At 35.6% G+C, this 12450-nt stretch overlaps 1 protein-coding gene across 3 annotated transcripts in view; it reads right to left on the bottom strand.

The window, feature by feature from the left end:
* Positions 1 to 12450, bottom strand: part of stk39 (serine threonine kinase 39) — an 89889-nt gene that overhangs the window by 12327 nt on the left and 65112 nt on the right. For all 3 annotated transcript variants that reach the window (XM_067409824.1, XM_067409826.1, XM_067409823.1), the window contains one exon: positions 2030 to 2082. In XM_067409824.1, the coding sequence (XP_067265925.1) occupies positions 2030 to 2082 (53 nt within the window). The remainder of the gene's footprint in view (positions 1 to 2029; positions 2083 to 12450) is intronic.

Raw genomic sequence — 12450 nt, forward strand, 5'->3', positions numbered from 1 at the left:
CACAGCAAGAAAACCGTCAGAACACAAAGTAAAAAGCATGTTCTGGCAAACCCACACACAACAAACATCAACAAACAAGTTGCAATGGCCTCAATTGCATTGAACAAGTCAGATTTGGGCGGTGTGATGCAGGGTTAGAGTTAACTAAAACTAAAACAATAAAAAAAAAAATAAACATTTTGATACTTGAAATAAGATAAACATAGAAAAAAATAAAAACTTAGCTATTTCAGCTAAGAAAATTAGCTTTTTTTTTTTTTTTTTTACTTTTAGCTACATGTCAACTAAATCTCTTTAGACTATTAGTAGACTGTTAGTAGACTGTTCAGTTAGGGTTAGATGTTAGGGTTTGGTTAAGTAGAATAAGTTGACATGTAGTTGCAAATTTACTTATAGTTAGTATAATGTCTAAAGTGGATCATCAAATTAAAGTGTTACTAAAAATAATAACTATATTGTGATATAAAATTGTGAATAAATTGTGAGATTTTGGTAATACCACCCACCCAGATCTATGCTCTTTGTACACGCACATGAGTCAGACTGAGAACAGAAGGAACCCTGTGAGATCTCTCACACTGAGAGCCTCTTAAGGTTTTTCTATTGCTAATGCTGCCTTCAAGTCACTCTGGAAAGATCATTTTTATGAGACGCACATGAACACCAGCACAATGTCATAATTACCAGTAGGAAACTGGATTTTCTTTGAGCTCTGGCTTATCGAGCTGGAGGCGTTTCAGCATGGTGGAATTAAATTGGTATTAATCATAGTCACATTTTCAGTGATTGCACATTTAGTTCATGGGTGATTTTTCTATGTTTCTTTTATGTTGAAATCTTGGAATAAAGATTTCATGGTCTTGATCAAACTTCAAGTGGTATCATGTGGAATGGTGTTGTGGTAATGATGTGTAATGGAAATTACATACATGTTACTTTTGGGAAAATGCAAACAAGTTTGCTAGCAGTCAATTAATTTTATAAAAAATGTATGAAATTGATTGTTTCTTACGCTGCATTTACATGGGGCATCGGCATCAACGCTTGATGGAGTGCGTGTCTGAAGCTTGAGCTGATGCAACCCTCACAATACAACAGCCAATCACATTACTTTCCGATGTTGCATAAATGCAGTTGCCTAGCGTCTGTTATCTGGCTGATGCCTGCGCTGGTGCTTGAAAAGTTGAGAAATCTTCAACTTCTGCCACAAGCAACACGAGTGAAGCGACGTGACGCGACGGAAGCAACAATTCAGTTTGGCAACATTTTTTGACACCCAAAAAATAAATACATTCCTTAAATGAATGAATGGCTGACTCTGGTACCCTTGCAAAGATGTGCTCCTTACTTCTAATTTTTCTAAAAAAAAACTTAGTGTAATGGTTATGACATAAACACCAAATTAACTGAGATAATTATTTTTCCCCTCATTTTTAAGAGTGTTAAAGATTAAATTTCACAATATTTGAACAGACTTTCCCTCTAGACTTATTAAATTAATAATATAAATCACATTTTACACTGTATTACAATCAGGGAAATTGTACTTTGCACTTTTTTCTAATAGATTAAAGCTATTGTAATATATCCTTCAAAACTAGAATGACTGATTAAAAACAAAATAATTTAATTTGACTTATATAAATACTTTCTTTCTTTAAAATAATCCTAGTGGACAGAAACAGATATTATGTATTTGTAAGAAAATACTATTAATTAGGCTTGTTTATAAACAGACATGCTTGGCAAATTACATTTCCCATCATTCACGAGAAAGATAAATATACACATAAAGCATAAACTCAATCTTTGATCTTCATTTTGTTGCACTAGTGCAAAAAAAAAAAAAAAGAAAAAAAAAGCTTCAAAAGTGTCTGTTGGGAAGTGAAAAAGAAATTGTGTCCATTTCATTCCAATCTAAATCACGTTGTAATAATGTTTCCAAGCCTAGTAAGTGGGAACTTCCCAGGAGGACTTGAAGGCAGTATAATGCTACGACTGTGGCTGATGCATGATGAGGTGCACTGACCTTGCCCTGGAGTGAATTCAAACCGTATGTCATTCAACTCCTTCCTTGAGTTCCTGAGGGACAGAGGAAGAGAGAGAGGAGATATCTGTGGTGAGAAATGGGCGTCCACCTGTCCGTCTGTCTGTAAGAAAGCCAAGTGTGATCGCGGCCCATCTGTGCTGTTTTACTGAGTGTGTTTTCCGAGCCTGACACACGCACTCTCTCTCTCTCTCTCTCTCTCTCACACACACACACACACACACACACACACACACACACACACACACACACACACACACACACACACACACACACACACACACACACACACACAAGACTCAGCTGAGTCCTATCCTCAGAGCTCTCCAGATAATCATTTCGGAAAATTTCACTGTGCCAGTAAGCAAGCAATCATTGCCAATATCACCATGTTTTGTAAACCAGTGAGGTTTTTCTGTAATTAAAGGGGTTTGGAGGAGAGATCGTTTTAAACTAGTGCTCAGGTGAGCTTTTAGGAGGAGGGCTGTGTGAAGGAAGGCTTCACTGTACTGCAAGGTAATCTGCATTTAAACAGCATTTCATACCACTAACGGATCTCTCATCATTTATGATTTGGTGTGTGACGAGACAGTTAGCTCACGAGACGAGACGAGACACAAGATAGAGTTCACGAGAAAGATTTTTACAGTATTTTTAAGAAATCCTCAATGGTGAAATACATGACTAGAAAAATAGTCTGCAGGTGCATTTCAAAATGTTTTAACTAATCGTCTTGAATGTCATTTCAGTACTACTCTCTTAGTAAGTAAAGGACTGTAAAAGGTTTTCAAAAACTCAACTAACTGGCTTCCCTCCTGTATGATTTCAGTCCTATGAGCTTCTATGACTTTTGACCTCCTAATTGAATTCCTTTCCACAAACTGATCATATAAATTACAGCATAAATACAAATGAATAACAGTTTTCTCTTAGTCTTATTAAGTGCAAGCAATAAGTGCAACCATAATCAAAGTACTTTCTTAATATTCAAAGTGCAAATAGAGACCAAATTTTTTTTCAAGCACGATACAGAGCTAAGAGATGGTTACAGCACATCCCAGCCTAAGATAGCTTTCATATTGGGAGATATTTGCATGCATCAGGGAGCAGCTCTCAAAATGCAGGGTATTCAAAGTGCATTTTAATGCGCGCTCACGTTTTACTTTTGCTTTCTATTTCACGATCGTGTGTACTCTGTGAATAGGGAGCGGCGGTGCTGAGCGCGGATTCTACAAGATAAGACATCAGACGCTAACTGAGCAACAAATCCTCTGCCATGGTCTTGTCAGTCATCTCAACACATCCCTATTTATGATGGGTTTTTTTTTCTTTTCCCTTTTGGAGATTTATGTGTTACTTTGAACTGTTGTTACATGGAAAAGGATGGTATTGCTATGGAGGATTAGACATGACACTTAAAATTAAAATTAATATATATATATATATATATATATATATATATATATATATATATATATATATATATATATATATATATATATATATATAAACCCGATACCAAAAAAGTTGGGACACTGTACAAATTGTGAATAAAAAAGGAATGCAATAATTTACAAATCTCATAAACGTATATTTTATTCACAATAAAATATAGATAACATATCAAATGTTGAAAGTGAGACATTTTGAAATGTCATGCCAAATATTGGCTCATTTTGGATTTCATGAGAGCTACACATTCCAAAAAAGTTGGGACAGGTAGCAATAAGAGGCCAGAAAAGTTAAATGTACATATAAGGAACAGCTGGAGGACCAATTTGCAACTTATTAGGTCAATTGGCAACATGATTGGGTATAAAAAGAGCCTCTCAGAGTGGCAGTGTCTCTCAGAAGTCAAGATGGGCAGAGGATCACCAATTCCCCCAATGCTGCGGTGAAAAATAGTGGAGCAATATCAGAAAGGAGTTTCTCAGAGAAAATTGCAAAGAGTTTGAAGTTATCATCATCTACAGTGCATAATATCATCCAAAGATTCAGAGAATCTGGAACAATCTCTGTGCGTAAGGATCAAGGCCGGAAAACCATACTGGATGCCCGTGATCTTCGGGCCCTTAGACAGCACTGCATCACATACAGGAATGCTACTCTAATGGAAATCACAACATGGGCTCAGGAATACTTCCAGAAAACATTGTCGGTGAACACAATCCACCGTGCCATTCGCCATAGCCGGCTAAAACTCTATAGGTCAAAAAAGAAGCCATATCTAAACATGATCCAGAAGCGCAGGCGTTTTCTCTGGGCCAAGGCTCATTTAAAATGGACTGTGGCAAAGTGGAAAACTGTTCTTGGGTCAGACGAATCAAAATGTGAAGTTCTTTTTGGAAAACTGGGAGGCCATGTCATCCGGACTAAAGAGGACAAGGACAACCCAAGTTGTTATCAGCGCTCAGTTCAGAAGCCTGCATCTCTGATGGTATGGGGTTGCATGAGTGTGTGTGGCATGGGCAGCTTACACATCTGGAAAGGCACCATCAATGCTGAAAGGTATATCCAAGTTCTAGAACAACATATGCTCCCATCCAGACGTCATCTCTTTCAGGGAAGACCTTGCATTTTCCAACATGACAATGCCAGACCACATACTGCATCAATTACAACATCATGGCTGCGTAGAAGAAGGATCCGGGTACTGAAATGGCAAGCCTGCAGTCCAGATCTTTCACCCATAGAAAACATTTGGCGCATCATAAAGAGGAAGATGCAACAAAGAAGACCTAAGACAGCTGAGCAACTAGAAGCCTGTATTAGACAAGAATGGGACAACATTCCTAATCCTAAACTTGAGCAACTTGTCTCCTCAGTCCCCAGACGTTTGCAGACTGTTATAAAAAGAAGAGGGGATGCCACACAGTGGTAAACATGGCCTTGTCCCAACTTTATTGAGATGTGTTGGTGCCATGAAATTTAAAATCAACTTATTTTTTTGCTTAAAATGACAATTTTTTTTTTTCAGTTTAAACATTTGATATGTCATCTATGTCATAATGAAATTTGAAACTTCCACATCATTGCATTCTGTTTTTATTCACAATTTGTGCAGTGTCCCAACTTTTTTGGAATCGGGTTTGTACTTTTAAAAGTGTACAATTTATATATAATATATATATATATATATATATATATATATATATAATAGTGTATATATATATATATATATATATATATAAAATTTTAACATTTTAAGACACAGGGGATACAGCATGGCAGCTCACTAGTGTTTTTCTGAATTCATCTAATTATCAGGGGTGCAGGAACAATTTAAAATGATTTGCTTCTTTGGTTATATATAATATTTGGTATCGTACTACAAGATGAGATGGTCATGACAAATGAAAATCTAAAAACAATAATAATCTCTTAAAAATGGGGTGGATACTTTATAAAAGTGGGTTATAATAGTTGGTGCTTTAGCTGATGGTTTCTAGTGTTTTATGAAGCGAATCTTCATCATCCTAAGGCTCTGCCATGTTCAGTAAACACACCTTCAGCGCAGCTATGCTCTGGTTCTTCACACTGATGTTTATGATAAACCACCCCTGTGTATTTGGTGAGATCTAAGCCAGACCTTCGCTTTGTTCTCTCTAACATCAAACAGTCTGTTCTGCTTCAGCAACAAGGGTTGACAACCTCATAAAAGTTACATTTGCAAGGGAAAGGCAAAGGACACAAATAATATGCACCGGCTCCGTTCACTCGCTTCCAGTCATTTAAGCAGGAGAGAAGACTGAAGTCAACCGAGCTACGGGAGATGATAAACCTCGTCATGCATCACAGAGGGATTGTGTCCAGCTTAATAAATAAACTACAGCAGGTCCAAAACGCAGCAGCTAGAGTCCTTCCTAGAACCACGAAGTAGGAACACATTAGCCCAGTTCTGTCAACACTGCATTGGTTCCCTATTAAACATCGTCTAGATTTTAAAATTTTGCTAATCACTTACAAAGCACTAAATGGTTTAGCTTCCCAGTACCTGAGCTCTAAACGCATTATAATCCTTCACGTCTATTGCGATCTCAAAATTCTGGCCAGTTGATAATACCTAGAATTTCCAAATCAACTGCAGGTGGTAGATCCTTTTCCTATTGAGCACCTAAACTCTGGAACAATCTTCCTAGCATTGTTCGAGAAGCAGACACACTCTGTCAGTTTAAATCTAGACTAAAAACACATCTCTTTAACCTGGAATACACAGAACACATTATCGACTTCTATAATTCAAATCATGTAAATTGTTCAGCTGCATAAATTAGGTCAGCCGGAACCGGAACACTTCCCATAACACCTGATGTACTCGTTACATCAGAAGAAGCATGGAATGAGAATCACCTCAGAATATAATGAGAACTACAGGAGCTCAGTGAGTTGAAGCGTGGTACCGTGATAGGTTGCCACCTGTGCAATAAGTCCATTGGTGAAATTTCCTCACTACTAAATATTCCACGGTCAACTGTTAGTGGTATCATAACAAAGTGGAAGCAATTGGGAACAACAGCAACTCAGCCATGAAGTGGTAGGCCACGTAAAATCACAGAGCGGGGTCAGCGCATGCTGAGGCGCACAGTGCGGGTTGGGCTCGAACCCTTAGTTCCAGTAAAGGAACTCTTAATGCTTCAGCTTACCAAGATATTTTGGACAATTTCATGCTCCCAACTTTGAGGGAACAGTTTGTGGATGGCCCCTTCCTGTTCCAACATGACTGTGCACCAGTGCACAAAGCAAGGTCCATAAAGACATGGATGAGCGAGTTTGGTGTGGAGGAACTTGATTGGCCTGCACAGAGTCCTGACCTCAACCTGATAAAACACCTTTGGGATGAATTAGAGTGGAGACTGTGAGCCAGGCCTTCTCGCCCCACATCAGTGCCTGACCTCACAAATGCGCTTCTAGAAGAATGGTCAAAAATTCCCATAAACACACTCCTAAACCTTGTGGAAAGCCTTCCCAGAAGATTTGAAGCTGTTATAGCTGCAAAGGGTGGGCCAACTCCATATTAAACCGTACGGATTAAGAATGGGATGTCTTTAAAGTTCATGTGCACGTAAAGGCAGGCGTCCCAAAACTTTTGGCAATATAGTGTGTGTGTATATATATTAGTCCAAAAGTTTGGAACCACTAAGATTTTTGTTGTTTTTAAAAGAAGTTTCGTCTGCTCACCAAGGCTACATTTATTTAATTAAAAATACAGTAAAAACAGTAATATTGTGAAATATTATTACAATTTAAAATATATTTCACAAAGTAATTTATTCCTGTGATGCAAAGCTGAATTTTCAGCATCATTACTCCAGTCTTCAGTGTCACATGATCCTTCAGAAATCATTCTAATATGCTGATCTGCTGCTCAAGAAACATTTAATGTGTACAATTGTACAAAATATTTATGTACAATATTTTTTTTTCAGGATTATTTGATGAATAGAAAGTTCAAAAGAACAGTGTTTATCTGAAATCTAATCTAAAACATTATAAATGTCTTTACTGCCACTTTTGATTGATTTAATGCATCCTTGCTGAATAAAAGTATTCATTTCTTTAATTTCTTTTCAAAAAAATAAAAATAAAAATTCTTACTGACCCCAAACTTTTGAACGGTAGTGTATAATGCTACAGAAGCTTTGTATTTCAGATAAATGCTGTTCTTTTGAACTTTCTATTCATCAAGGAATCCTGAAAAAAAAAGTACACAACTGTTTTCAACATTGAAAATAGTCATAAATGTTTATTGAGCAGCAGATCAGCATATTAGAATGATTTCTGAAGGATCATGTGACACTGAAGACTGGAGTAACAATGCTGAAAATTCAGCTTTGCATCACAGGAATAAATTACTTTGTCAAATATATTTAAATAGTAAACAGTTATTTTAAATTGTAATAATATTTCACAATATTACTGTTTTTACTGTATTTTTAATTAAATAAATGTAGCCTTGGTGAGCAGACAAAACTTCTTTTAAAAACATTAAAAATCTTAGTGGTTCCAAACTTTTGGACTGTACTGTATATATATAAAATGGACCCTTTGCTAAGCCCCGCCCTCCTTAGTGACTGTTGCTACGCCTGTCAAGCTTTCGCGTTCCTTTATTGAGGAAAAGCTTTGTTCATCCACAGCAGGTTAAGTGAAATTTGTGAAAATAACCTAATAATTATAAATCAAACAGCTTATCCATAACTCTTGTGGAATAAATACAAGACGTTAACCTGACCACTTTGCAATGATAACATTCTCCCGCTTATTTTTAGCACGCCAGGCTAACATTACTCCGTCTTGCCTTTAATCATTTTATTTCACGTTCAAATATGCATTATGAACAAAGAACCGTCATTATTTCCAAGCAATGATGTGCTGAGTTAGCTAGCTAGCTAACCGACCCGTCAGATTGTCCTACTGCATATGCATACATCAATATTACATCATTGTTGTCGTGATAACACAAAATTACTGTATATGCATTATTATAAGGGTAGGTTCAGGGTTGGGGTAGGTGTAGATGTTAATAAAGCCAAAGACCATGTTAATATCACGCTGGAAGCACAATCTGATTTTTCGGATTTTGACAAGCATTTTTTCGGATTTTGTCAGATTTTGCTAAGGTTACCTACTGTTGCAATGGGAGGTAGCAAAATCTGACAGGGTAGCACAAATTGTCAGAACACCGGCATTTCTCCCCTTGGGTTTTAGGTGTCGAGAAGGGAAAAAAAATTCCATCACCCCGTCCAAACTTTTAGGATACCGGGTATCAGGTTTACATAATCCATAGGCACAACGCTTCGGTACGTTCCCTCGCTCGAAAGCTTGACAGACCTCCCGCGCCTAGTAACGGTTGCTAAACCACGATTGGCCTGTGGCGGTTTTCGGGCGTGGCTTAGCGAAGGGTCAATTAGCTTTCAATTTAATATTTTATATATTTAATTTGTTCAATTTTTAGTAATTTTGTTGTGCTTTTATCATTTTTAATAATTCTATTTAGTTATGTATTTTTATTTCAGTTTTAATAGTAATGATCATTTTTTGACTGAAGAAAGAAAGACATAAACATCTTGGGTGGAGAAAATTATCAGGAAATTTTAATTCTGAAGTGAACTAATCCTTTAACGGCACCAAAACTGCCCTCAGTATATATGGTGGTTATGGCCCTGTGTTATATATTTATTACTGTTTATTAATGCAAAGCTGCTTTGAAACAATCTGTATCGTATACAGTGGTATGAAAATAAAGGAGACCTGACTTGACGTGAGTTATACCTGGTTAAACAAACATCTACTACATCAAGTGCATTGTCACATTGTTTTTTTTGTTTTTTTCTGATGCTCATTAAAAGGCCTGCTAATGCATTTACTGTACTTAGCTGTTTCATTTTATGAAAGGTGAAGACTCCATATTACCAAGCTGTGTGTGTGAGTTCATTCGGCACCCACTTTAACCGCTGCTCCAGAGCTCCAGCTGTGCTATTGAGCCCAGTGGACTTATTTAGCAGATTGACACTTGCATTAGCCTCATTTTCTCTAGTACTAGATTATAATGACAGCAATCATCACTGGTGTTGCTCTCCACCCCTCTTACTCTCTCCCTCTCTCAAGTAGGTCACTTAACTGATCGTCGGAGGAATGGGATCTTACTCTAGGCGAATATACAAACACCAAATTTAAGGGGTTTATATAGCCGATCCCACATTATGATGCATAGTGGGTTGTCAATGGCACGGTGGACCTTGAAGACTAAAAAGGATTTTAAAAAGCTAAACCATCATGCTGGCAGTGATAAATCCGTTATGGAGCTAATAAAAAGTAGTCTGTAGGGGTGTGAAGTAATCTTAGCAGGCAGATGGAATAAAACCAGATTTTTGTTCATGATTTATATATATATAAGATATATATATATATTATATATCTTCCTCCTATGCAATACTGTCCTTTCAGTTTAAGGCTTTGCTATTTTTATTCTATTGCTTTCTATCTACTAGCATCAGAAAATAACCTGGGCTTGGGGGGAAAATGCTACTAAAAGTGGCAAAAATGTTCTAGATATTTAAAAGGTAAAATACTTATATTGCTAAATACTCAGAACTGCAGACTTCAGAACAACAGAGCAAAAGTTGACACTCATCATGCTCAACTTAAAAAAATAAAATAAACAAATGCCTTGTTGTTTGCATGATAAATTGATCAAGGTAAAGCTGCAACTTGCCGCATCCAATCAGAATGAAATCTAAATAAATATAAGAAATATAAAATAAGTTAAAAATTTAAAGATAATAGATATAAATTGAATAATATAATATAATATAATATAATATAATATAATATAATATAATATAATATAATATAATATAATATAATATAATATAATATAATATAATATAATATAATATAATATAATTAATATAATATAATATAATATAATATATGTGACCCTGGACCACAAAACCAGTCATAAGGGTCATTTAAAAAGATTTATACATCATCAGATTGATGTATGGTTTGTTATGATAGGACAATATTTGGCCGAGATACAACTATTTGAAAATCTGAAACCCGAGGGTGCAAAAAAAAAAAAAATCAAAATGTTGAGAAAATCACCTTTAAAGTTGTCCAAATGAAGTCCTTACCAATGCATATCTACTCACAAAAATAAATATTTACGGTAGGAAATTTGCAAAATATCTTAATGGAACATGATCTTAATATCCTAATGATTTTTGGCATAAAAGAAAAATTGATCATTTTGACCCATACATGGCTATTGCTACAAATATATCCATGTGACTTTATAATATAATAATATAATATAATATAATATAATATAATATAATATAATATAATATAATATAATATAATATAATATAATATAATATAATATAATATAATATAATATAATATAATATAATATAATATAATATAATATAATATAATAAAGTTGCTAGTGTATCATAATGTTTTCTTTTGTTGTGAATCATCTTATATTTTGGTTTTCATCCAAATCATGATTTTATATACATAAAAAAGTCCTAAAAATTAATTTGAGGGGCCAGACACTGCCTCTTAATAAAAAAAAAATAAAAAATTCTAACACTGCTGACTGCAGCATCTTTAAGCGTCAAAAGCAGGTCGTTGTCCTTCTGTCCTCACCGGCTGGATATTTTGACGTAGCCATCGGCAGCAGCTGTGACCTGACACAGCACAGACATCTTAGAGCCAATTTTCTCACTGTCGTTATGTTTTGACAGTTTTTGGAGGTCAAGTTCTCGAGCTTACATGCAGAGACAACCACACACAAATGCGCTCCCAAAAACACACCGATGTCCTGCGTAAACAGTGGCCTGCCACCCTTCAGGCTGGTGTGTTTCAGCCATCCTGTTTGGCCTGCCGTCATTATCCAGCCAATCAATCCTGAGAAAGCTGCAAGGCACGGAAAGCCCTGGTACTTGACACTTGTCTCCTGCTGGCTCGAGGTGATATTTTCACCCTGTGGCCAGAGGAAATCAGCACCCTGCTGCTGTTTTCTCACCTTTCTGCTCACAGGGGCGTCTGGTTCTCATCTAACTGATCTGATATCCCTCATTTCCCTCAGGAGACGTCAGCTACATAACCACTTGACTGCAAAAGACCCTAACAACCAAACAAACAGGGTGAATTAAAAAAAAAATGGCAAGAACACGCCTGAGTTTTATTTCTGCCCCAAAATCATAATAAAAAAAAAAAAAAGGAAAATAAATTATGTTTTGCTTAAAGAAAACGGATGCCTTTTAGGACAATTAAGATAGTTTGTATTATGACATTATTTCAATGATAATTAGGCACATTTTCATCACAATTACCATTTTAATAATCAACGAAAACTTCAAAATCAAAACAAATCTTTAATGTACACAATTAAGTATTTTTTGCATTTTATTTACACTTATTCACATTAATTTAAATTTTTATATTACAAAAACTATAATATTGATTTTTTTTTATGTGAAACACAGAAAAAAATATTAACATGTAGAAAATTATGTAAAAAATACAGATTTTTATGAAATAAAAAATACTGAGTGCAGCTATAATAACAATTAAGTTTAAGAACAATTAGTTTACAATTAACACTAAGAACAATTAACTTAAGAACCATTTACCTTTTTTCCTCTCTGTGCACTTTATTTTCCTCTAAAAAGCTGCTATCTAATTAAGAGTATGACTTTAATTGAGGGAGTTAATTTAATTTAAAGTCCAGCTCTAATGAGGTTTCGCTCTGTTCAGTTTTATCTCGTCTGAAAAATGGGGTGGTAGTCTCTGGTTAGGATGTTAGACTCACAAATCAAAAGGTTTCAAGCTGAGTTTGCTAAAGATGAACCTAAATTACAATAATGGATCGTTTTAAAACAAACTTCCAATTG

Source organism: Chanodichthys erythropterus, chromosome 14 (genome assembly GCF_024489055.1).
Source record: "Chanodichthys erythropterus isolate Z2021 chromosome 14, ASM2448905v1, whole genome shotgun sequence".
Classification (NCBI taxonomy): Eukaryota; Metazoa; Chordata; class Actinopteri; order Cypriniformes; family Xenocyprididae; genus Chanodichthys; species Chanodichthys erythropterus.